The sequence below is a fragment of the Acartia tonsa genome, chromosome 12, assembly GCF_053477335.1.
Source record: "Acartia tonsa isolate MP-2025a chromosome 12, ASM5347733v1, whole genome shotgun sequence".
Taxonomy (NCBI): domain Eukaryota; kingdom Metazoa; phylum Arthropoda; class Copepoda; order Calanoida; family Acartiidae; genus Acartia; species Acartia tonsa.
In genome coordinates, this window is record NC_137271.1 from 45,282,114 (window position 1) to 45,308,397 (window position 26,284).

The following is a 26,284-nucleotide window of genomic DNA, read 5'->3' on the forward strand; positions in this document are numbered from 1 at the left end:
TCTCATTAAGTACCTAAAAACAGCTGATTTTGTCAAAATTGTTCATTTTAGTAGGTTATTTGAAAATCATTTCAGACTGGATCAATATTTTTCAAAACGAATTTCAGATCTGTAATCAGCATTTCAATGCGGTCATTTCGATATGCAACATGCCTGTGTTTGAAGGAATTTCAATTTTTGGTTTTATAAGGGGGCGGGCAAATTTTATACCCCCCGCGCGCCCGTTGTTTTTGGATTTAAAAACCTCTTTCAAGTTTTCCAGGGTTTTATATTGGCCCAGAAACCCTTGCAAATGTCTACTAATGTGAAATTCCAAAATCGACCCACCCTAATGTCACTATTCAAAAAAATAATAAGTGTTAAGTTTTCTTGCAAAGCCTTCTGTCATTTTCTGTGAGGACTTTAAAAAAAGGTGGTGCAATCAAATGGTAGGGGCTGGCTACTTTCTTGGTATTGTAATTTATTTAAATTAATAACTATCTATAATACAAAGTAGAACGATGTCTGTCTGTGTGTTTGTCTGTTTGTAGCGAAGGATCTCGCTAACCGCTGAACCGATCGGGTTCTCCTTAACAGGGTAGCTTCTCATAAGCCCCGGGAAGGTTTATAACTATTTTGGGGGAGGGTACCACCACCCTATCAGGAGAAATCGCCCCTAGAAAAAAAATTACCCCTCTCGAAAAAGAGACTCAAACGAAACATAAACCAATTATTTCTGTAATTAGATATTTTAAATAAAAAAAAACATTCAAAGTGCCACTAGAGGCCTCTAGGGGCGTAGCCGCTAGTAATAATACAAAGTAGAATGATGTCTATCCGTCCGTCCGTCTGTCTGTCCCTTAAGATCTCGGTAACCACTGAACCGATCGGATTCTACTCTTCAGGGAATATAGCTACTGGTTTTGTGTTCGTTTAAGGCTATTTTCTTGGGGGGTGGGAGACCCCCAACCCCACCAAAAACCAAAAATCCTCCCACCAATTTTTTTAAAAATTATTTAAAATAGTAGTGGAGTGGGGGCATCTCCAGGTAATAAAGGTTGTAATTATACCTCTTGGGGCAAAGCCCCTAGAGGCTAGGGGCGAATCCGCTAGTATCATTATAAAAAATTATCATTATCAAAATAATTGACGTTACCTTTGGCGGGCCTACTATAGCAACTACAACTGGCGGGGGAACCAATGGAGTTCTGTTCACTAGCGGTGTGTGTTTCTTTTTCTCATCTATATCCCCCTTCCGCTGGATACGCTTTTTGGTCTAAAATAATAAATAGGTTGTGACGGATACTTTTTTTGGCCGGATACCAGATATCCGGCCGATTACTAATGCCGGATATCCGGTTGGATATTGAAAATTGTCCGATATCCAATAAATTACCGGATATTCGTCATTAGAAATAAGCCGGATATCCGGTATCCGGATAGTTTCAATATTCGGTATACGGCCTGATATTGAAAATGGCCGGATATCCGGCCCAACCCTAATGATGAATGTTCTTAAATGGGACATATGTCGTAATATACTTGATTAACTATGAACCAATAAAAAGTTAAGTCCGTTTAAGTGTCCATCAATTCAAAAATGAAGTTCGTTTCTATGGACATTGACAGGGTCTGTTATAGATATTCATCGCATAATATTATAGACAACTTTTCGCGGATATCAAAATGAAAAATTATACGATTAAACTAGTTTTGTTAGGGGATGAAGGCCCTGGCTTACAAAGCTAGTAGGCATTTATTTTATGGTTTTTAATATTCGTGGAAAATTGTTTGTAATACGATGCTTCATATAATTTTTCAGTATGACCGAGATCCGGTTCTAATCCAACGGATATTAATCGGTTTCAAAGCCACACTGGAAATAAATATGTAATAAAATCTTACCTTTGTAACATTCTGAACGGTAAAAGCTTTAGCATTTTTGCCCCGGGTATCCTGCTTCTCTTTTTTCTTCTTCTGATCAACTTTACTTGGTCTGTGAGCTTTCTGCTTCCTGTCAAACTGATCCTCATCTCCCCCCATGTTATATCTTTGTTGTGTCTCCAAGAAAATCCTCTAAAATCTGAAAATTAGTTAGGAATATGTTAACACCAAATTGTACCTAGATATGAAATTATTATTTTAATATATATAAAAAAAAAAACATTTTTAAATGAAATAATTGAATTATCAAAAATCTGACGATTAATTTATATTTAAACTTTTATCTTTCGTGAATAAAATAAAGGTTTGAATTCATCAAAAATGCCAAAAATTGTGCAAGAAAAAAAAGCAAAGGATTTTTTGTGTAACAGCCAAAGAATTTGTACATAACAAAATCCTAGAAAAAAAATCATATTCCATTCCTAACTTAATTAATTGAAAAAAATGCAAAATTATTAAAGAAAACAATATAATAATAATGATGACTGAATTAATAATATTATTAATAATTATCAAATAATACAGAGGTACTTAAGGAGTTTATTTAAACAAATTTAGCTTGACATTCTTGACTGGTTCACTTTACATGTTACATTAGGTTCTCATATCTTTTTAACAATCCAAAAAAACTTACACTGAATTTGAAAAAACCTTTTTCTTTAGTGTAATTAAAAATATTAGGGAGAAGAGCATTAATCGTTATATTTTTCCATGAAACACATGTTATTAATTAAGAATTTTCGTTGGTAAGTTCATAGTGTCCAAACCCCTCAACCAATAATCTTAATGAAAAAGCACTTAAGGGGAAGGTAGTTTTATATTATCATTGGGGATGTAAATAAATGTAGAGTCAATTGTCTTATTCCTTAAGATTTTTTCATGTGTGAAATAAACAAAGAAAATAAAAAATACCCTTTCCCTATTTTTAAATAAAAATAATATTTTTAAAGTGTGCAAAATATTGTCTCTTTTGGAATTCTTTCTAACTTACCAATCCAACATAAAATAAGCTCCTAATATTAGTTGAGTCTCCTACTATTATGGCAAATAATACAAACATAACCATATTTAACAACATGAATATAATCACTATAGCTCCTAAGATCTAATTTAATAGGTTATCCTGTAATACAGTCCAATTATATAAAAAAACATTTTAATAAGTAAAAATATATTAAAACCATTGTTAAAAATCTATTTTTTTAAAAGTTTCATTAAAAGGTATTACAAAAATCCTAATGATTTATTTCTGAAAAGCAAAGTTGATTTTTATATTAATTTTTACCATGTATTTCACAAAGTTATAAGTACGTACAAATAAAAATTCAATAAGGATAAGTGTAAGAGTAGAATTGCTTGATTAATTTACTTCATGTAACTATCCCTGCAGGACTGCACAACAAGAAAACCTAATAATATACTTGTGTCCAAAGACAGAAAAAATATGGATAACAAATATTATTTTGATGTTTTTTTTTAACCCATTATAAGCGCAGCCCCCATTTGGAAGCTGCCTTTGGGGTGGTTTAAGAGGCCGCACAGGGAAAGGGTGAGAGGTAGGGGCTGTAGTTTCTTCTCAATGACACCTTTCACGTTCCAGTTTGAGTCTACAGCACCGCGGAACAACAGGCCGGCTCTAGGAAGGTCAACCTGGAATCATCAAAAAATTACCATAAACTCTTCACAATTAAGACTATCAATGATTCTAACAACTATTTTTAACAGATATTGTCTATAATCACAATCAAGAAAACATTTTTGTTGACTAGTTTACTTCAATGAAACACAGAAGTGTATATTCTGCAAATTTGTCACTGATAAGGGGGGGGGGGGGGGGATTGTAAAGTTTGAGACAAAAACTTAACTGAAAACATTTTTTCCATTTCTCCCCTCCATGGTAAAAAAAAGGAAAAAAAAATATGTGGGAGGGGGGATAATATGAATAAAATAAAAAGTTCTGAAAATATTTTTCTATTTTTCCCCTACCTTGCTTGAAAAAACTAAAAGGGCAAAAAAAAATTTAAACATTGCAGCAGGGGAAAAAATTAATCTTGTTCAGAATATACATCCCTGATGAAATATGTATTTAACTAAATAACATCTAAACTATAGAATAAATGAAAATACCTGATAACCAACTGTGCCCACAGTCTCTTGCATCTTGATATTAGTCTCAATCTCTGTTCCAACCTTACAATAAAGATATTTATAAAATAAAAGCAGTCCGACTGCCCTTGATATTTAACACTTAATTATGCTCCACAATAATGGGAATTTTGACAAAAAGTTTCAGCCGTGTATCTTGAATAGAAGCCGAGAAAAAATTACTTTTTACCCACTTTGTGTCTTACGGACGGACATTTGGAATTATGGATTAGCTTCGCTAATAAAAAAAAACAAAAATACAGGATGTAAAATATGATGTTATCGTGGGACACACTATATCAGACGACATGAACACAATTTATAAAATAAAAGTTTGTACAAGGTTATCTACAAGATTCGGATTTGAACCCCTATTAAAAGTTATCTTTTGTAACAGAAAAGCAGAAAATCTGCGCGGCTATAGCTTACCTGTAAGTCATCACTGCACTTTTGCCAGAATGAAGCGTGCATAGCTCCACTATTTGATATTGTTGATGCTAGAGAGTAATCGGGTCCTGAAAATAATATTCAATTAAGTCTATTTATGTTGTATAAGAAATAATTTCATTATTTCACAGGGGTGTATATTCTGCACAAGATTTATTTTTTTCCCCTGGCTTCAAATTTTTAATTTTTCCCCCCCCTAGTTTTTTCTCACCAAGTAGGGGGGAAAATGGAAAATATTTAAAGAACACTAGGTATATTTTATTTATTTTATCCCTCCTACCACACTTTTTTTAGTTTTTTCACTAAGGAGGGGGGAATGGAAAAAATGTTTTCAGTTTTCTTAATTTTTACATTTTTTTTCCTTTCAACCACTTATTTTTTATCCCTCCCCCCCCTGAGCCGGGGATCCCATGTAGAATATACACCCCTGTTATTTCAATGAATTACAAGAATACCTACTTAAGTTATTATATATTATTTTTTTTGAGTTTGTACGAATGCCAAGTTTCATTATGAATCTTTACCTGAGTATCTACCAGAGAAGGAGAGGGCAGCAATATGGCCGCCAGGAAGTTGAGGGCTGGATTGATATACAAATTCTAAACAAATTTAAATTGTACTTTTCTATATCGTTTTTGTATAATTAACTTCTTTTCTCAATTCTATTTTTTCAGCATTGACTTTTTTATATATAAAACATCGTTTTATAAATGAAACACATTAATAGAGTGCTCGCAAAATAAAGCAACCAGGCAAAATTAAGAAACAGAAATCCAAAGATGCAATGAACTTTGAAAATCAAGTAATTTATAATCATTTAGCAAAGGAGAGCGATATGGTAACTCAGACCGACTGCTGAACATACATATGTAATACAATTTACCCGTGTCAAAGAATAGAATAGCGGCGCCACTAACAATTATAACAATACATTTTACCTGTCCCCAAATCAATTTTGTTAGTGACTCTCTGCAAGTATTGTAGGACCCCCACGCCAGTACCGTTAATAAGGTCGGGGTTAGCCAGGGTCAGGCTGCTGGTAAAGTCAGAACCCTGAATAGAACAAGGATGACAACATCCATAAAAGCGAAGCTCTGAAATGGTATGACAGACGAACATTAACTCTTGTAGAGTGTCAGAACTGAATATACAAAGTATAAATATAGAAAAGGTTCGGTTTTAAAAATATTTATTTAGATAACTAGAAAGTATTATCATTATATTAGAAGATATAGGTATGTATTAAAAAATTAAAACTAAATAAATGAATTGGATGGGCTGACAGAGAAAACTTTCATTCTTGTTCCTATCCTCTTTTAGTATCATTTTTATCCCTAAATTGTTGGGGTATATCTGCCTATCCCAAAACTTCCCCAGAAGGTCTTATATATTGAAGGGAAGAAAGCAGAGGTGAATTCTTAAAAAACTTTTTGATTCACTGGCTCACTAATATCAGTGAGGCTCGCTAAATTTTTTTTTGTGAAAAATCCTCCAAAATCGCTTTAAAAATCTACAAAAATAAACAAAATCATAAATGGGTTATTAACATAAGATTTTGTTTAATTTTTGTAGATTTTTATGCGATTTTTGAGGATTTTTCACACAAAATAGCGAGCCTCACTGATTTTAGTGAACCCAAAAGTTTTTTAAGAATCCACCTCAGTTCAGTTTGTTTCAATCATTCTCCTGAAAATTACCTTATAATCTCCTGATAGCTGACAACCTTGCCATTTTCCCTGTTGGATCTGAGCAATCATTTTACACCTAGGGGAAGAGGAACAATTTACTAATATTTTAGTTTTTTTTTTTGCTAAATAAAGGATCACTTAAATATTAAAAACAAGGATGACAACATCCATAAAAGTGAAGCTCTGAAACGGTAGGACAAATGAACATTAGCACTTGAGTAGAGTGTCAGAACTGAGTATCAAAATATAAATGTATTAAAGTCGTACGAAACAAAATTGTAAGAAGATCTGTTGAAAACTGCTAAATACAGGATTTTGTTTAAGGACATTCTAACATTTTTAAGACTTGATTATAGAAAAGCTTTGCTTTTAAAAACAAATAGGACAGTGAAAACTTCAAGCATATGATAATCATCGTTTTGATTCAATTTCCATTAAAACATATATTATACTAAAATCTTTTTTAAGATCGCAGCTTTCCTTATAATTAAGTAACAGGATGACTGTTTGTCTATGTGTTTCAGTTTGTACCGAAGGATCTCGCTAACCGCTGAACCGATCAGGTTCTCCTTTACAGGGTAGCTTCTAATAGGTCCTAGGAAGGTTTATAACTATTTTGGGGTAGGATTTAGGATTTTTTTTAAAAAATCTAAAATAAATAAGTTCGGGTATCAAATTCAACTCCCCTCTCCTCAAGTACCCCTAGAGGCCCGCTAATTCTTCATATAGTAAATATTGCGCCTGCCTTGTATTTTGTGATGGTGCATCTAAGTAATGTGCTTGAAGGTTGCCAGACATGTCTATATCTCCAACCATAATTGGATATGCTTCCTGTTCAAGATTATTGTATTGTAAATTAAATCTGTTCACTTTGAGATTCTTTCTAGAGGGTTTTAAAACTAACTGTCATAAAGGGGACTGTGCAAGAACGAGAGCGAGTGATTCTATGCACCTTCCAGCAGTGTTTCTACATATTTTTTTGTGAATATAATAGGGTTATGTTTAATATTGTTAGATCAATTTAAAAAAAATAAGTTTCACTATGGTTTTCTAGAAATAATTCTTTGAAATTATAAGCATTTTTTTATGAAACATAATAAAACTGTTCACAATACTACAAGTTACCATTCCTTTTTCTTAATTAACATTTTTCATTAAAAAGTTTACTTTTGTGTCACTGCAGTTTGAACTTAACAAAACATTTGGTGGTATATAGTAAAAAATATGTATAACATTTTAAAGTTTTTTTTCATATAAGACCATGGTAAAGCTCATTTTTTAAAATTGATATAACAATATTAAACATAACATATATTTACCAAAAAACATTAAGAATCACTGCTGGAAGGTGCTTAGAATCACTTGCTCTCGTTCGTGCATACTCCTTTTTGGCTCTAATAAGAAATATGAATTTAAGTTTATTTTCAACTAAAAAAGTTAGAAAACCCTCAAAATATAAAGGAAAAAAATTTGAAATTATTTTGAGGTTTTAATTGACAAACATTCCTGGGGAGACATGACCCGACTTGCGTGAACATAAGTTGAGCCAAATCTACATTATCAAGTGGCTTAATTTATTTTAACAGGTTTATTTTTGTTTTAAAAGTAGTTGCACAATATTGTATGAAGAAAAACAATATTTTTGATAGGATTAAAAAGATTCAAAATACCTTTAGGAATGAATATTCTGCATAGTTGACCCTGCCAAACATTTGGGGGATAATAAAAATTTGTGGTTAAGGGGGGAAAAATGTAAAAATAAAGTGAACTGAAATTTTTATTTTTTTCCCCTCCTTGGTGAAAAAAAAACTAAAAGAATATGTGGGACGGGAGAGGGGATAATATGCATAAAATAAAAAGTTCTTAAAATATTTTTTCATTTTCCACTTCCTTGCTGGAAAAAACTAGGAATAACAATTTTTGCAGCAGGGGAAAAAATTAATCTTGTGCAGAATATTCACCCCTGATTACATTTTAGATAAAATATCTGAATAAAGATCAAGTAAGTTAAATGTTTTGTGAACTAAACAAATAGCAACTTTTATATCTTAAGCCATTTTCCTGTATCCACTTGGCATGGAATTTGACAAGGTTAGTGTGTGGGACACCTGAAATATGATAATAGTTATATCTCGCATCGTATTATAAACACCTTTCCGCGGATATAAAATATACAATTATAGGACTAAAACCTGTTTTTTTTAGCCCCGAAGTGACGAAGGCACGGGCTAAAAAAACTGGTTCTAAAAAGATTTTGGATGATGGAAAGAAAACGAAGTAGCGGGTTTCGTTGAATTTGCACAGAAGTTTTCCTCGTATTTGTAGCCGATGCGGGGCAATAATTTACATTGACTAACCTAAAATAACCTATCAAAAGCTACTGTGAAATGAAAATACGACGAAACAACCTAATTCGTTTTCTCTCAATGATCCAAAAGTTGTTATTGCATAAAAAATTAAATATGCCAACCTGAAAATGTTGTGAAAGTCCCTTGTTGACTAAAAATTTATATCCTTCCATAAACATTGGAAAGACATCTTTACACTTTTTATGCATGTCTTCCAACGAACCTGGATTTTTGTCCTCCTGAAAAAATATTTTTAAGGTAATAAATACTACTAAACATATTTCATTTTGATGGATCAAATGTAAAAATATTGTACCTACAATAAAAAAATAACAACTCGAATTTAATCAAATGGTTAATGACCAATTCGTTCCACAGGAAAGGGTTGGTCAGATTGAAAAACAAAATACCTGTAGTAAAAATATATGTTACTAATAATCAAAAAAGTTTACAAATATTGCAGCTTAGATTGCTTTCTAGCCAAAATTTAACTTAAAAAATAAAATAAAAGACCGGCCTATATAAAATTCCATCCCCCAACGGCACAATGTGTGTGCGAACCTTCTAAAAATTAGAATCATAACGAGTTAAGTAGTTATTGAGATCTTAACGGACAAATAACTACTTTTAATTTGTAGGATTCAATTGTTAGTCCTTTCGTTTATATTAATATCTTATATATATAATATTATCATTTTTGACATAAATAACAGAAATCAATGGTAAACAAACATATTCTAATGATTACAATTTCTAATAAAAAGTTGTCCAACCTGAATTAAACTTGGTGGAGGGGTAGCTGCTGCAGCAGCTCCATTTTCTGAGGCGTTTACATTTCCCATCTTAATTTTAATTTATGTGCTTTTTAGCAGTCTCTAAAATTATTAGGTATACAAAAAAAATCAATTTGAAAACAATATGAAGTTAAACTATAATTAATAGCAAATTCATGGATTTGTCTATTAAAATCACCTTTTTTTAACTAATTAATCACTCATAACTCATAAAATGTCAATAAAATGTCAAAAAAAAAGCAAATTCCACCATTTATATTTTTATTAGTCGCAACAGAAGGAGCGCAGCACGCATTTTGCGCACAGACCGCGTTACATCCCAGATAACAAAATGTCGTCGTTGTTATTTTCCTATATTTTCCTGTATATTTTTTCCCTTTTTGATCTAATGGTTGCTTTAGTCCTAACCTCTACGGGAGGGCTAGGAACTTGGGAAGTAGCAGAAATATCTTTAAACCACCCCAAGATGTTTAAAAAGCCCCCCTGAAAAGTACAACTCATTTGGATCAGCAATTTTTAAGTTCTTTAGCTTAAGACAAAAAAATATTTTTATATTAGGAAAAATATTTCCAAACTTTCATGTATACCGTTTTTTATTTCTTTTGTTTAAAGTAAATAATTATTTTTTACAAAATAACTTTCTTTTTAAAGATACTTGTTTTTTCTTGTTACCTAATTGATATAGGAATCAATACACCAATTCTGTAATTAGTCGACATTCACATCATATCAGGAATAAGGTATAACCAACAAGCGATATAAATCTAGAATAATATTTGGGGGGCAAATGGAGAGGTCGTCAATTTTACGATGTGTTGCCCCCCAACGACAGCTGAAAACACATATATGTGTCGTGATTTTTTCCGAATTAATTTCGTTATTGGTAGAAGCTGACATCATATAAAAAGTTTATGTTTAAAAATGTAAAAATACCGTAAAATTAAATAAAATTCAATATAGACCTTTTGGTTGAAATTATAGAGATGCCTTGCCCTTTAAAATTGTACTTGTTCATTTTAGGAATCAACATGACAAGTTTGAGAACGACCGGAAGCGTCTAACATATTATTTTTTGGGGGATAAAATGTCTAAAGAGAATTTGTCCAAATAAAAAATTTTGTTTTCGCATCCGCCGCGTATTATTTCATAACAATATCAACATGCAAATACATTTGTTTTTAATTTTTTGATTTATTGCATAATTTATAGTTAAAATTGTACACAATTTGTATTCGTTTAAGTATTAATTAATAATTTTTAAACTATAATCTAATTTATTAGTATTTAACTAATGTAAAATAATAAATTAAAATACAGATGTTATGAAGTTACTTTTTTAGTTTTAGAATTAACTTATTTTTAGCTTATACTAGACAATGGCATTCAAAAATATGCCATCACAGCCTATGGCAAGAACTTTAGAATTAGCCCTCAGACTTGGACATGTCAAAAGGATTCCATTGGAGAAAAGAAACGGCGTCGAAAATAGTAAGATATTAAATTTTATACCTATTATTAAAATTATCATCTATTTGTTAGCCTTATTTTGTCATTTTTATCATTGCAATAATTTTACTGAACTTTTTCTGATATAATTTCAACTCTTCCTCAAGTAAGTTGGTAAAATGGATATAAAGAAAATTAGTTTTGACGATTTTATCTAGGTGATATAGAAAACCAGTTTTCCCATCTGTTAATTTTGGATTTTGAATCAACATGTTGGAAGAACCGAGGAACTGCGCCACCCCCCGAGATAATCGAGTTTCCTGTTGTACTTCTTGACCTCTCATCTGGTGAAATTTTAGCAGGTAAAAGCTAAACTCCTAATAGAAATGATCTGGTATATATATTATATATGTCTTATACGTTAGGATACAAAATAACTAAAATTAAGGGAGCTAGGTAAGTGTACTGGTACTTATAGTTGTAATGATCTCTCCTTAATTAGCTTAAAGACTTTGGGGAATTACTTAAAAATCCTAATGTATCTAAAACCAATAGTGTTAAGCTATAAAAAGGGGAAATGTTGTTTAATATAATAGGGGGTGTACATAATTTATCGCCCATTATCTTATCCCTGAATTTATTTAGAATTTCATGAGTATGTAATGCCAACAGAAAACCCACGGTTATCAGAATTCTGTACAGAACTAACTGGAATCTCTCAAGATACAGTGGATAATGGAATTCCTTTAAGTAAGTTTCATGATTTATATTTCTTAAGTGACAGGATGTCTTTCTGTATGTACGTTCTGATCTACCGAAAATTCATGATACTAATACTTTCAGTACGTTTGTTTGTAATCAAATAATTGAAAGTTTTGATATTATTATAAAACAAACTAATTAGATATATATCATTATACGAAATACTTCTGCATATTAGAACAACTTTTATCCTATTTAATTTTTTTTTCTCAGTAAATTGTTGTAATTTATAAATAATTGCGTTTTTAGAAACGTGTTTACATTTGTTCAATAAATGGATTCGAAGTGTAGTTGAACAGTTTGGATTGGTTCTTGATAATTCAAAAGGTAAGTTCTTGTCCAATAACTTTAATATTTTTATGACTTGAATAAGTTGAACTAATGATCCATAAAAATAGTAGAAGGAATAATGTCGTTAAATCTATGGGTTGGTTATCTGAATTGAATTCTTATAAAAGACAATTTTGTTCATTTTGAGGTTATTATGTTGAATTTTTTTTTCTAGGACCTGGAAACATGTACACCTGTTGTACTTGGTCAGACTGGGACTTGAACCTGTGTCTGGAGAACGAGTGTCGACGAAAGCAGATAATAAAACCCCTGGAATTGTGCTCGTGGATTGATATCAGGTAAATTTGATAATTTAGGTATTTTGTTAAACTGTAAACAAAATAATGTGCGTATATGAACAGAGACTCTGCCGCTAATTGTTTAGAAGCAAGATGTTTTTAGTTGTGTTGTCGAAACAATGACCTGGTAATTTGGTTGTAATCCATCAATATTTCTAAAAGTGACCCATATGAAAATGAGGTTTTTAAAGTATTATTTGTTGAAAACTATGAAACCTTTGGAAAAACACACAGTATTTATAGTTGCATATTAACTACGCTCAAAATTTTTTATTATTTCAGGTCTGTATATCGTAGATTTTACCAGCGAAGACCTCACGGATTAAATGGAGCCTTGCGAGATTTAGGAATGTTTATTATTTTTCATGTTTAATATTAAATTTAAAAGTGTAAAAATCTCAATGTGTAAAGTGTTATGCTTTATACTAAATAGATAATGTCTTATATTTTATTATTCAAACTAGCATATTCGCACCTATAGGCCTCTAATGGTACTTGAGAGAAGGGGGGGGGGGTTAATATATCTTTTACCTTTTTTTAAGAATAATTGTCTAGGGGCGATTGTTCTTGGGAATGAGGATGTAACCTCCCCCAAATAGTTATAAACCTACCCTGTGTCTATTAGAAGCTTATAAATCTTTTAAAATGAATATTGATTTTATTTAGGAGTTGAATTTGAAGGTAGAGAGCACAGTGGAATTGTTGACGCAAGGCATGATACTTTAACATGATTTTCAGGGAGGGAGGAGACATTGGTCTGAAAAATAATACTGGTTCCCAAAGTTGTAACAATTAGGCTTCAAAACTATGAGTGCATTGATAAAGTTATATGGGTTAGTTCAATCTAATAATAAACAAAGAGGGAGATAGGTTGTGCTAAAATTACGTAAAGGTGTGAGTTTTAAGGCTTAAAAACAGTAGTAGAACGATAATATAATAAAGGTACTAAGAAAGAGAGGGAATGTCTGATTGAGCCAATAAGAGAATCGCATCGGTACATACATTTAATATCATTGGTTGAAATTTTGTACACATCTTGTCACAAATGCATGTTTTTTTTCATTTCATACATATATAAAAGTCAGCTGTAAACAGTATATTTTCTTAGTAGAAAGCTTTGCGGAATCAGAATTAATTGCCTAAAAATTTCGTTTAAATTTGAAAGCTTCGAAACGAGGTGGATTCTTAAAAAACAAGGATGACAACATCCATAAAAGCGAAGCACTGAAACGGTAGGACAAACGCACATTAACACTTGTATAGTTTCAGAACTGAATAATCCTAATATAAATGTATAAGAGTCAAAGCAAAATTGTAAGTAAATTGTTAAAAAACTGCTTGATACAGGATAATGTTTATGGACATACTTACATTTTTAGGACTTGATTATAGAGTTGCTTCGTTTATTACATTATACTTTGTTGTCCCAGTAATCAATATACCAAAAATCAGATCAATCCGATGATTAGATCACATAAAAATTTGATGTTAAAAAAGTAAAAAAATCAACATGTTTAAAATGGACGTACGGACATTTTGGTAATGAGTATAGAGTTGCTACGCTTTCTAAATCGTACCTAACTGCTAAAGGAATCACCATGCAAAATTTGAAATCGATAGGACAACTTTAACATGCCTAAATTAACGAAAAAAGCTATCCGTTACGGACGGACGGACGTACGGACGGACCGACCCTAATTATAGAAAAGCTTCGCTTTTAAAAAGTTTGGCGGGCTACTCGCTGGTGAGGTAAAATTATTTTTGTGAAAAATCCTTCAAAATCGAATAAAAAAATTTACAAAAATTAAATAAAATCTTAAAAGGGTTATTAACATATGATTTTGTTTAATTTTTGTAGATTTTTAATGTGCTTTTGGATGATTTTTAATAAAAATAATTTTGCCTCACTATCGAGTAGCGAGTCTGTCATTTTTTAAGAATCCACATCAGCTTGAGTCGAAAGTAAACAATACATTTGTCCGCTAGAAATGTTCCTTCTTAGATTTGATGAAAAAGGGTTCAGAATATGCTTCTATTCTTCTATTTCTATTGATAATATTCACTAAATATTTGTATTCCTTATTGAAAAAAAACTATAGACAAAAATATTAGTAAAAAATATTTAGTGAATGTTATCGTTCTACTACTGTTTTTAAGCCTTAAAACTCACACATTTACAGAATTTTAGCACATCCTACCTCCCCCTTTTTTTCTCTAGTCGTACTAACAGATTGACAGCCTGACATGAGTTATAGTGGAACTTCCTTAGTCAAAATAAAATCATGAAAAAATATTATATCTAAAGAAATACAGCTAAACTAGTTTATAAGATGATATTGGATGGATGTATTCTTAAACAGGAATCAAGCTCTCAAAATTTAAGATTGTTTTAACTATATATCAAACTGTAACTTAGCAAATTGTTATTAAAGTCCCAATAGTTTTCCCAAAACCAGGATTTTTTTACTGGATCCCAATTATTGTTAAATAGTATATTTTATTTGGTTTCATCCAGAAGATTAATCCTTTTCCGATGAATCTGCTTATTTTAAAAACGACCTGAGAAAAAATATAGATCTGATTTTGTTAAAAAGGCTCATTTAGCTATGAGGTATCCTTGCTTTTGCTTAAAACAGGTTTTTGAGGCAAATAAATACCAAATAAGGATATAATACACCCCTAAATAACTTTTCCGTCTTAAACTCTAAACTCAACCCACCCAACACTTTTAAGTTTAATCATCTCCTTGAGGCAATGGGCGCAGTCGCAATTGATACTATAAAGAACTTGATAAAACTCCAGGAAAGTCGAGAAGAGGTTGATTTGGACGCCCAAATTGGAGCTGCAGCGCCTAATAAAGATAAACCCAGGTATTGTTTATTTTATATTTAGATTATGTAGGTACAAATGTTTTAAACATAATTTATATTATAATAGGTAATATATAATGGCTCAAACTTTCTGTCCTTTATAGTATAAAAAAAATCTTATTTTTTAAATGATGGATCTTTAGACTTAACACGTTCCACTTCATGGAACTTATTTATAACTAGCCGCTACGCCCCTAGAAGTATCTAGGGGCACTTAAGGTAGGAGGGGGAAAGTCGACCTCATCCCATTTTAAATTTGAGTTTCAAAAGAGTAAAAAAAAAATATTTTTTTGTGGGGAGGGGGGTGAAGACACCCTCCCAGAAAATAGTTTAAAACCTTCCCTGGACCTTTAAGAAGCTTCACTGTAAAGGAAAACAATATCGGTTCAGCAGTTAGCGAGATCCTTCAGTACAGACAAAAAAAACGCTTACTACTTCATATAATAGGACTAGCGGCTTCGCCCCTAGCCTCTAGGGGCTTTGCCCCAAGAGGTTATCAAAAAAAAAAAATTAAGGTGAAATTCGTAAAAAGGACCAAGGAAATCTCCTGAAAAAAAAAAAAAAAAAAAAAAAATTGGGGGGGGGGATTTTTTTGTTTTTTGGGGGGTTGGGGGTGTCCCAACCCCCAAGAAAATATCCTAAAACCACCACAGGACCAGTAGGTATATTCCCTGAAGAGTAGAGCCCATTCGGTTCAGCGGTTACCGAGATCTTAAGCTTCAGACGGACAGACATCGTTCTACTTTGTATTATAGACTAGCGGCATCGCCCCTAGCCTCTAGGGGCTTTGCCCCAAGAGGTTTGATCAACCTAATTTTTTTTTGGGGGGGGGTTGGGGGTGTCCCACCCCCCAAGAAAATAGCTTAAAACCATCACAGGACCAGTAGGTATATTCCCTGAAGAGTAGAGTTCAATCGGTTCAGTGGTTACTGAGATCTTAAGCTTCAGACGGACAGACAGACGGACAGACAGACATCATTCTACTTTGTATTATAGATAACACAGCTGATCTAAAATTATGACTTGTCCGTTCAACTGTGGGAACTTTATCTACACTACATAGTGTCGACTCTCATTTAGTATCTATGTCGTTTTTTATTTTCCGTCAAATCTACAGAAATTAATTCCACGCAGCAGGGTGTCGGAGCCGTTTAATTTTGATGCGGCTCCGGCTCCGCGGAGCCGTATCTGGAAATACGGCTCCAGCTCTGGCTCCTACCTTAAAATTAATATATCAATTTTTGTTCAGTATTGAATTTGATAAAATAAAATAAATAATATAAAATATTTTGCTTTTATTTGATTAAAGCTGTATAAAAGTAGAAGGATGTGTGTCTATTTGTTCAGTAACAATAGTTTTTCAGTTTATTATATGGAAATAGACTGTTGCCAAATTATAATATTACTTTAAAAAATCATTTTGTTTGTTTAGTTCAGAGCGTGGAGCGAACAACATCTCTCTCTCTCTAGCCCATGTGTATGTACTAGTCTGTACAGCACACCCCCCGCTCTTTACTAATTCCCCTTTACCCCACGCCCGTGGTCCCTCCGCGTGTTGGTACTGGGAAGATATGGTAGCCATGGGCAAACTCGTATATAGTTTTGGCACCATATTTTACACCGCCGTCTAGGCAAAATCGCCGGTGTAAAACCGTTAATACTATCCTTGTGAATAATCGAAAAATTAAGTGAAATAAAAATCCGCAAAACTTTTATCTATTTCTTTTTAAAACTTGGCCACACCACACGAGGGCCAAACCAGTGTCGCTCTCTCATTGGCTAGTAAGCAAATAGCGTCCACAACAAACCACGCTATTGGCAGTCACTAATTTTTCCTCGCTTCCTATTGGCTAATCGAACTCAAAATCACCGCCATCTTAGCCACACGGCTTCACTCGTTAGAAAATGTTACCGGAACAATCATCTCCCGCATTTTGGGAAAGAATGGAAGTGATTTTCGACAAAAAGTTTGAGGAATACGATAAAAATAAAGCCAAGGTAAGACATGAAGAAGTTTTTAACACAATCTCTAGCCATAAAAAAGAAATAGATGCGGTAAAAAAACAATTCTCCGAACTTAGTGATAAAATCTCTGTTCTCGAGCAAATTGACAATTTTAAGGATGCCCAATTATCGGCAGAAACGTTAAAAACGATTAAGGATAGTATTGCGGTCCTCCAGAGTAAGTTCGAATGTCAAGCAAAAAACGATGACAATTTTAAACGCTATTCGTTTTTTCAGAACTCCTGCAGGGAGCAGCGTAGCAGGGCTTGGTCCCTGAGGGTGACGAATTTCCAGTCGCCCCACAGCCGAGAGAAGATCACCATGCTGTCGATATACAACGCACTCATTCTGCCCTCGCTGAAAATAGCCCACAGAAACGGCCTACTCGATTTCGTCCCCCAGTACTGGGGGGACGTCATCGAGTACGCCCATCATTTGCCGTTTAACCCCAAGAGGAAGGAAGTCCCGCAGGCCATCTTCAGGTTTCATTCCCGTGTCCACCTCCAAGCGGTAATGATATCCAAGCGCCCTGTCCTCGAGGAATACACAGCTAAGTTAAACCAGTACAAGATTGCCAGCCAGAGTGTGTCCCCTGCACCCTATTTTCCAGGTAGAATGGTAAAAATGCAATATGACACAACACGTTTGAATAAAAACGTCCAAACATTTTTGCATTCAACAAAGCTGATCTCCCGTACCAAAATAATGGGAGAAACTGTGGGATTTCAAATCAAGACAGGAACCAGATGGCAAAAAGTTCTGAACCCATTTGCCGACACTTTAATCGGCATGACAAAACCAATACCTGGCACTGAGAACCTGTTCAGCACTTCAATGGAGCCCCCCCTGATCAAATACAACAGCGTGCCCTATGCAGACAGAGGATCATTCTTCCCTAACTCCAAGTTCTGCAATCCCCTCATCACAGAGGATGATTTCGAGGATAACTATGAACCTCCTCCCAACGCTGCCAACACGGATGAGTTCCCTCCCTTGGAGTCCGCAACCACCTCTGACACGGCAGCCGCCGATGTCCCTGAGGCCGAGGATGAGAACGCAGCCGAGCAGATGCCAGCTCCAACAACTGCACCCAGCGTAGCAGCAGCAGCTCCTGCCACATCAGCAGCCCGCCCAGCAGCCAGAGAGCCGCCGCCGCCGCCGCTGAAATCTATGCCTGCAAGAACTGCAAAGAAAACCAACGACAGTAAGATAAAATGATTAGATAGTACTTTCTAGCAGCTAACAAATACTTACTGTCCTCATTATAAATGATTATTGATTAATTACTGAAATTAATCCGTTTATTTTCTTGTCATAAAATGTCAATGTTAATGTCATGTCATCGTCTGTCAAAGATTAAAAAACGAAGACTAAAAATATAACGAATTTAACTCTACTTTACCTACCTACCCCCTATGCCAACTTTTAGATAAAAATGTTGATTTTAAGATTTTTTGTATCTAACTAATACCACGGGGGGGGGGGGGAAAGAGTAAAGAGCGGAGGCACATCACCTCCTAACTAAATGTTTTATCTATCTCACTATTATTACTATTGTAAATATATTCATGTTTTATGTATGCTGATATATATTGTTTTTCAGTCGTTCCCACTGGTTGATATACGTGCTAATCCTCCTGCGATAAACTTAGACTCCACACCAGTACCCTACAAGCCTCCCTAATGGATTAAATGAACAGGTACCTGCTAATTTAAATCTTAACCCTACACTAGACCTCCTAAACCCCATATATGGCCAACATTTTGATGGACTTAATGAAGAATTTGGTATTAATTGTCAATACATGTCGGAAAATGAAGCAATAACAAAATTGAAATCTTTTAGAGAACAACTGATAATTTTATTTTCCTTAAACTGTCAATCGATAAACTCTAAATTTGATGAATTGGTGGCGTGTATAGATAATTTTAATTGCAAAGGAATACGGCCCAGCGTTCTTGCGTGTCAAGAACTCTGGGCAAATTCCAATGCAAATTTTGACGTGTATAATATTGAAGGCTACAACTGGCATGTCAACCTTAGGAAAACTCAAAGGGGGGGAGGGGTGGGATTACTAGTGCAAAAACATTATAAAGTAGTAAGAATGTTTGACAATATCTCTTTCAAAGAACGTATATGTGAATCTATCTGTCTCAAATGTTCGTTTAATGGATTTAAATTCTTAGTGTTGAACACCTATAGACCCCCTAATCAAAGTAGTGCTGAACTTGATGAATTTTTTGAAATGTACCTTGAATTATTGGATAGGATTATGTCACTCAACCTACCGTTCTTTATTGTTGGAGACATTAATCTTGACTTGTTCAGGATTAATGAAAACAACAGCCCTAGTATGCGTCTGCTAGAGTCGCTAAATTTCAACGGCATTTTGAATACAATTACCAAGGCCACCAGGATCACAAAAAACACCTCAACATTGATTGACATTTTCGGCGTTGGTAATTTTATTCCAAATCTTATGTTGTCTTGTGTCTTAACATCGCAAATAAGTGATCACTTGTTACTGATAAATGCGTACAGAATTAATGCTAACAAAAAACCAAAAAAACCTGATACCTATGAAAAAAGATTGCTAGGCGATGATAACATTAATTCACTAAATGACGCACTTTTCAGTACCGATTGGTCAAATGTACTTAACCAAAATGACGCCAACATTGCCTATAGTAATTTCATAGCTAAGTTTCTCGAGTTATATAACATCTCATGCCCCATTGTAAAAGTCAAAAAAAATTCCAGGGTCCAGCCCCAGCAGCCCTTCATGAACGAGTACCTCCTGAGAATGAGGGAACATAAACATACCCTCCACGACAATTTTCTTAGGGAAAGAACAAGGGAAAGTGAGCTGTTGTATAACTCTTATAGAAACTCTTATAATAGGAATGTACGCCGTGCAAAACTAGAATACTATAGGTTAAGTATAAGAAATTGCGGCAAAGATAGTAAAAAGTTATGGCGTTGTCTAAAGGATATGCTAGGATTTGATCAAAAGAGTGCTGAGTGTTCATATTTAGAGGTCGGGGATAGGAAAGTTGAGGGTGACCAAGCTATCGCTAACGAATTCAATTCCTATTTTAGCCAGATTGGAACCTCCCTTAAACCTGAGATCCCAACAACAGAAAAAAACTTTGCAGAATTTTTACCCCCTCCTATTCAAGACTCAATCTTTTTTGAACCCCTTTACCCTTTTAAAGTAATAAATTTGATTAGGAACATCAGGCCCAAAAGGTCCACAGACATCAATGATGTCAGCATGTTTTTAATTTCTCGCTGTGCGGATGTTATCGCACACCCCCTTTGCCATGTCTATAACCTTTCCCTCCAATCTGGCGTCTTTCCTGACGGTATGAAAGTAAGCAAAATTCTTGTCCTTCACAAATCAGGTTCACTCAATCAAATGGATAACCACCGTGGTATTTCATTGATTGATAACCTAAGCAAGCCCCTCGAAAAATACGTATGCGATAGCTTGGTAAATTTTTTGGATGAAAAAAACTTTTTCAACTGCAGACAGTTTGGATTTAGGAAAAACATCTCAACTTACCATAATGTCCTTGATCTCTCAAATATGATCACTCAGTGTCTAGGTCGAAACAATTCCTGTATGTCCATATTTTTGGACATACGGAAGTGTTTCGACATGATCCCTAGGAACTTGTTGTTTGAAAAGTTAAAGAATGCAGGGATAAGGGGATTACCATTACAATGGTTCCGTTCTTATTATAGCAATAGACGTCAAAAGGTGTTTTTTAAGGGGTTGTTTTCATCTACGTTGGAAGAGATTATCATAGGCGTATTACAGGGGTCAGTCCTTGGCCCAATATTGTTTTTGATTTTTATAAATGACCTTGCAAATTGCAGCCCAGAAGTTTTTATTAATCTTTTTGCTGATGATGCCCTAACCTTCATGGAAAGGAACTCATTAGCAGAATTGATTGAACTCGCAAAAGTAACCATCCCCAAACTGACCGCCTGGTATAACGCAAATGAACTCTTAATCCATCCCCTCAAGACCAAAGTTATGGTCTTTACTTCCCCCAGAGAAAACCTTACCCCTGAAGAAACTCAATTAAAAACTGAATTTAATGTCTTCATAGACATGAACAACGTAGGTGAAAGCATCCCTGAAAAGATCACAAAGTTAAACCTTGTAGATGATAATAATGAGGGTTTTGTAAAGCACTTAGGAATTAGCTTGGATACAAAATTAAAGTTTTCTTATCACCTTAAAAAAGTACATGCCAAAATTTCAAAGATTATTTACTCTATGCGTGTCATGCGCCATTTGCTTGATAAGAAACACTTAAAGATTTTATATACAAGCTATATTAAATCTAGTGTTGAATACTGCTGCCTTCTGTTCACAGCCTGTCCAGCCTATCTCTTAGATCCCATTTTGAAGATACAGAAGGCGGCAGTAAGAATAATAGAAAACTTACCTAGCAGAGCACACACAGCAGAATATTTTAAAAGTAATGGGATATTGCCCATTAATCTATTAATAAAATTTAACGTCTGTAAATTTATGTATAGGTACCTACATGGCTTACAGCCAGAAATTTTTAATAATACCTGGGAAATCTCCCGTGATCGCCACAGGTACAATACAAGAAATGTAAACAACTTTGCATATGCAAATGGAGTAAATAGAACTTTTTTACTAAATTCACCCCTTCATTCTTTTCCCACAATTTTTAACAGTCTCCCTAATAATATAAAGCAAATAGTAAATGAAAAAGAATTCAATAGAAAATGTTTTACTCACTTTCTTAACCAAATAGATTTTACATAGGTACCTATAACAAACTAACTTAAAAATGGTAAGTGTTCTATCAATATTTTTATTTATCCATGTCCTATACTCAAAAATCCAAAAATAGGATCTGTAAGATCCGAACTCTCACCCGGGTAGTTAAGGAGGGGGGGGAGGGGGGTATATAGTGCTTTCTACAAAAACTTCACCAAATTCTTGCATTCTAACATTCTAACTTCAAACTTAATTTAATTATGTTTTTAAATTATATTTTTCACACTCATTATTTTCATCATACATCATTAATTTTTCACCAAATCTCTTTTTCCCATTATCCATCATCTCACCAATTTCATTATCATCCATTTATAGTTTTTGTTGAGGCCGGATAATCTTATATTTGAACGCACGGACACATCCTATTATAGAGCAGCGTTGACGTTATTGGGTTGTTAAGTCTCTGAGAATTAAGCTTAGGCGTGAGGTTGGGACACAGCGATACATGTACTTACAACTGCAACAACAGTAAGGTTGTTGACATAAAAATTAATCCATTAAATTGGAGAGAATATTTATTTCAACAATTATTATAAACAAAACTAACTCGATCACTTTTATTCATTACTTTATATGTTGCTGCAGTTACAGGTTAATAAGCGTCGGAGCTGGGTGGCTCTAGCAGACTCATCTAAATATACGATTGGTTGATACATACTTTTTCACGTGTACATTCAATCACTACAAAATTAGGCATCAATATCATAGGGTTCAACCAAAAATAAATCCATCACTCAGTTTCATAGTCTTTAGTCTGTTGCCCACTCTCCTCTTCTTACACTCCTCTCTCTATTCACAATCAGCCATACCGTCGGTCAGTCCCTCCCCAAATCAGATCACTCAGTCATTCAGTCCTCATTAGCGTCAACAATCTCTGGCAGGTAAGGTGACCGACGCCGCCCACTAAGAGTCTGAGCACATCTTTCCGCACACGCCATGAGCCGTTCTTCGATGATAGGAACGGCGGCTTGCGTGCGCCGCAAAGAGAGCAACCCGGACAGGCAGCCTGTCAAACTACGGGGTTGTCTGACAAAGATAAATGAGCGCAGCTCATTAATCTCGTCATAAATCCTAAGCATTTCGAGGTAAACAACATCCTCAATTGAAATCTCCCAGAGGTAGAACTCTGCCAACAAGGAAGCGTTTGTTAAACGCTCAGATAAGTTATTCCAGGGACCGACTGCCGCGGTCAGAACTCGGGTGCGCAGCCACTCGGACACCAAACCCGCCATCCCTCTCTTTCTCTTTCTCTAATTCTTTTTACCTCTCTCCTTGAATCTCAACGTCTTAACGTCTTAACGTCTTAGCGTATTAACGTCTTATCGTCTTATCGTCTTAAAAGAATCTTCACTTGAAGAACAATGCTAGTATACTGATGTGTTTCTAAGATGATTTTTAGCCTTTTTAAATTGAATCTAGCAAAAACAATTCCTTAATATCAAACTTAACAAGATTTTTTTTTTTTAACTTCAAAGTCGCGAAGCCACTCTACAACTAGCTTAGCCAATATTGAATACACGATCAACTTAGGTTACCTAAGTACATCGCCACCTGTAACGTCTGACAAAAACTCAAATGAAATCAGTTTTTTCTCTAAAATCTTAATTTTTAAAAATATATGTAAGTTTTTTCTTATATTTTGTTTGGTTTTTGCTTGGCTTTATTTTTATTTTTAAGTTTTTACTTAACTTACTAGGTACATAGGTGCGCCTACCGCGCATATGTATTCCTTGTTATTGCAATGTTCAATGTTAAATGTTTAAATGTGGCTAAATTCCATCAAGCCCTCCAGTTTTTATCCAACAAAAACTCAAATATGTAAATTTATTCTTATTTAATAAACGCCATCAGGGATGTAGGAATATGGTGACGGGTTGGGAAATAAATTACAGGTATCAAAGAAGTGTGGGATTGGAATCCCGCAGGATTTTAAATTACTCAGTTCTTATAATCATTTAATCCGGGAACGTTAGGTCGGTGGGAGTCGCAGTCTATAACGGGAAAAAAAACATGGCCAACTTCCATGGCACCGGTAACATAATTGTACTGGTCTTATTTTTGGAAACCCCGTATGGATTCTAGTGGAATGATTGTTAGATGGTATATTCAGCATACCGTAGTATAGTAGTCTTATATATGTGTTTATATATGTCATTATGTAACTAAAATAATTTGTTACAACTATTTTCTAAAAGCTATGAAACGATTTGGTAAGCGCCGCGAAGAACTGCGGTTCAACAACCCCGGCCGGGGTTAAGCCATCCACTCGCTTCACAGCTTGCTCAGTGTTCAATTGAATAATAAAACTGTATTGTAAAAATGTAAAATGTAGGTGAACGGGGAAGGAGAAGTTCACTACAACCCTGAGCTAGGTACATAAATAGTAAATGTACTACAGGATTTTAAAATTGCTAATAAATTACAATTTAATGGATTATTTATCACTGTATAATATAATAATTTATTTATTATCTTGCCTGCAATCTCTTTCAGGAAAGAAATCTAGTATCTTAATTAACTTGCAATCTTTTTCAGGAAGAAACCTATAGTTAAAAATTGTAAACTTTATTAGTAACTCGCCCTAATTATATGCACCTTAGAGGAAATAAAATCTTATCTTATCTTATCTTATCTTATTTTTAGCTAATCTGGAGCCGGAGCCGTTTTTAACCAAAAATACGGCTCCAGATCCGGCTCCACCAAAAATGTTGCTGCTCCCGGCTCCGGCTCCGAAACACTGCCACGTAGACTTGTTTATTTCCGCTCATAGTGTTTTGTGTTACTTACTTAACTATATTACTTCTCTATTTTAACATGAAAAACTATTTGCTTGATTTTCAACGCTGCTTGTTGTAACATTGTTCTTGTTAGTTTCTCGGATATTTTTAGGACTTTTTAGCATGTTCTTTTTTGTATCGAATATATTGTTAAGGTCAATATTTACCGTGAGTCCACCAAAGAGAAAGAAAAAGCTGTTTGGACCGAGGATATATGCCAAAGAAAATCTTGATAATGTTAAAATTCAAGTTCCAACCTGAAATTAGCATTTTGGCAGGGGTGTATATTCTGCATGGGATCGCCGGCTCAGGGGGGGGGGGGGATAAAAAATTAGTGGTTGGAGGGGGAAAAAATGTAAAAATTAAGAAAACTGAAAACATTTGTTCCATTTCGCCCCCCTCCTTGGTTAAAAAAACTAAAAAAATGTGTGGTAGGAGGGATAAAATAAATAAAATATAGAGTTCTTTAAATATTTTTCTATTTCCCCCCCTACTTTTTAAGAAAAATCTAGGGGGGAAAAAAAATAAAAAATTTTGTAGCAGGAGAAAAAAAATAAATCTTGTGCAGAATATACACCCCTGCATTTTTGGTAACTATAAATAAAAGATTCAGTATTATTTGAAATTAATGAGTATGATAATATTTTTGTGAATATGTATAGTCAATGTGATTTTGAGAAATAAAGCCTGTGATATTTTCCTTAAAAATGCTTGCTGTACCTTACGTAAGTGACTGGTCATACAAAACAAATAAAAAGGGGGAGGTAGGTTGTGAAAAGAATTAAAGACAAAAATATTAGTGAAAAATATTCAGTGAATTTTATTGTTCTACTACTGTTTTTAAGCCGTAAAACTCACACCTCAGGGGTGTATATTCTGCACAAGATTTATTTTTTTCCTCTGCTACAAATTCCCCCCCCCCCCTAGTTTTTTTCTTACCAAGTAGGGGGGAAAATGGAAAAATATTTAAAGAACTCTATATTTTATTTATTTTATCCCTCCTACCACACATTTTTTTCACCAAGGAGGAGGGGAAATGGAAAAAATGTTTTCAGTTTTATTAATTTTTACATTTTTTTCCCTCCAACCACTTATTTTTTCCCCCCCTTGAGCAGGGGATCCCATGTAGAATATGCACCTCTGTCACACCTTTACGGAATTTTAGCACCACCTACCTCCCCCCTTATAATTTTTTTTCTTTCGCGGTTTTCTAGTTTTGTATGATAAAAATAAAATTAATACCTAATATGATATTTTAACCTTAATAAAAATTTGATATGCTTCTTATTTCAGACAAGCAATAAAATGAAGGGGGCGATGGTAATAGACAACATTTCTGCCTTAGGAAAGTTTATACACTAATAGCTCAAACCATTATTTGTAACGTTGCTTCTCAATAAGCGATAGTTGGATTGCTTCTAGCTAAGGTATTTACCTAAGTTGACATTGTTCTAGATTTCCCGAAAAACCCAGTGATTTGTACATTTAATTTTAGATACATCATTGAAAGCTAACAATTCCTGAACAGACATAAAGAAATTCAATAAAATGTATATAAAAATCTTATTTTTGACTGTATGTTATCAATTCCTGAAGAAGCATTAGGAAATTCAATTAAA

At 34.0% G+C, this 26,284-nt stretch overlaps 5 protein-coding genes across 10 annotated transcripts in view; 3 read left to right on the forward strand and 2 right to left on the reverse strand.

Annotated features, from left to right (window-relative positions):
* The window catches only part of LOC145334046 (ribosome biogenesis protein BMS1 homolog), a 31,995-nt gene extending 29,970 nt beyond the window's left edge, over window positions 1–2,025 (reverse strand). The window contains exons 1-2 of the mRNA XM_080179324.1: window positions 1,885–2,025; window positions 1,136–1,255 (exon numbers count right to left, since the gene is read on the reverse strand). Of these exons, the coding sequence (XP_080035450.1) occupies window positions 1,136–1,255; window positions 1,885–2,022 (258 nt within the window). The 5' untranslated portion in view covers window positions 2,023–2,025. The remainder of the gene's footprint in view (window positions 1–1,135; window positions 1,256–1,884) is intronic.
* The window catches only part of LOC145334047 (uncharacterized), a 344,996-nt gene that overhangs the window by 305,428 nt on the left and 13,284 nt on the right, over window positions 1–26,284 (forward strand). Inside the window, exon 2 of the mRNA XM_080179325.1 lies at window positions 25,957–26,008. Coding sequence (XP_080035451.1) covers window positions 25,971–26,008 — 38 coding nt within the window. The 5' untranslated portion in view covers window positions 25,957–25,970. The remainder of the gene's footprint in view (window positions 1–25,956; window positions 26,009–26,284) is intronic.
* Window positions 2,062–9,626, reverse strand: LOC145334052 (mitochondrial import receptor subunit TOM40 homolog 1-like). Of its 2 annotated transcripts, XR_013884690.1 has the most exons (12): window positions 9,325–9,626; window positions 8,674–8,790; window positions 8,265–8,311; window positions 7,706–7,755; window positions 6,949–7,030; window positions 6,213–6,279; window positions 5,454–5,568; window positions 5,040–5,114; window positions 4,498–4,583; window positions 4,051–4,113; window positions 3,333–3,573; window positions 2,062–3,028 (listed from the first exon to the last, which is right to left on the reverse strand). XR_013884690.1 is itself a non-coding variant. In XM_080179331.1 (11 exons), exons 1-11 carry the CDS (start codon window positions 9,391–9,393, stop codon window positions 3,400–3,402), a joined length of 945 nt encoding a protein of 314 aa, XP_080035457.1. In that variant the 5' UTR covers window positions 9,394–9,626; the 3' UTR covers window positions 2,062–3,399. The 2 variants fall into 2 exon arrangements, 1 of the variants encoding a protein (XP_080035457.1); XM_080179331.1 differs by having other exon boundaries at window positions 2,062–3,573.
* Window positions 10,684–25,959, forward strand: LOC145334054 (ERI1 exoribonuclease 2-like). Of its 5 annotated transcripts, none has more exons than XR_013884691.1 (12): window positions 10,684–10,833; window positions 11,010–11,153; window positions 11,437–11,541; window positions 11,803–11,880; window positions 12,059–12,182; window positions 12,465–12,523; window positions 12,843–12,894; window positions 14,488–14,539; window positions 14,982–15,052; window positions 24,821–24,931; window positions 25,247–25,429; window positions 25,831–25,959. XR_013884691.1 is itself a non-coding variant. In XM_080179335.1 (11 exons), the coding sequence occupies exons 1-10, from the start codon at window positions 10,722–10,724 to the stop codon at window positions 24,924–24,926; spliced, it is 903 nt and encodes a 300-aa protein (XP_080035461.1). In that variant the 5' UTR covers window positions 10,684–10,721; the 3' UTR covers window positions 24,927–24,931; window positions 25,247–25,443. The 5 variants fall into 5 exon arrangements, 2 of the variants coding, with proteins under 2 accessions (XP_080035461.1, XP_080035460.1); XR_013884692.1 differs by having other exon boundaries at window positions 25,880–25,959; XR_013884693.1 differs by having other exon boundaries at window positions 25,247–25,390; window positions 25,880–25,959.
* On the forward strand, window positions 16,476–19,109 carry LOC145333157 (uncharacterized). Its single transcript, XM_080178309.1, has 2 exons — window positions 16,476–18,260; window positions 18,660–19,109. Exons 1-2 carry the CDS (start codon window positions 16,958–16,960, stop codon window positions 18,674–18,676), a joined length of 1,320 nt encoding a protein of 439 aa, XP_080034435.1. The 5' UTR covers window positions 16,476–16,957; the 3' UTR covers window positions 18,677–19,109.

Coding starts and splice junctions, on each gene's coding strand:
- LOC145334052 (XM_080179331.1), bottom strand. CDS start 9,393: ATGGGAAATGTAAACGCCTCAGAAAATGGAGCTGCTGCAGCAGCTACC. Junction 8,791..9,324: donor CTCCACCAAGTTTAATTCAG/GTTGGACAACTT, acceptor ATATTTTTTCAG/GAGGACAAAAATCCAGGTTC. Junction 4,584..5,039: donor CTTCTCTGGTAGATACTCAG/GTAAAGATTCAT, acceptor TATTATTTTCAG/GACCCGATTACTCTCTAGCA.
- LOC145334054 (XM_080179335.1), top strand. CDS start 10,722: ATGGCATTCAAAAATATGCCATCACAGCCTATGGCAAGAACTTTAGAA. Junction 11,881..12,058: donor GGTTCTTGATAATTCAAAAG/GTAAGTTCTTGT, acceptor TTTTTTTTCTAG/GACCTGGAAACATGTACACC. Junction 12,524..12,842: donor ATTAAATGGAGCCTTGCGAG/ATTTAGGAATGT, acceptor AATATTGATTTT/ATTTAGGAGTTGAATTTGAA.
- LOC145333157 (XM_080178309.1), top strand. CDS start 16,958: ATGTTACCGGAACAATCATCTCCCGCATTTTGGGAAAGAATGGAAGTG.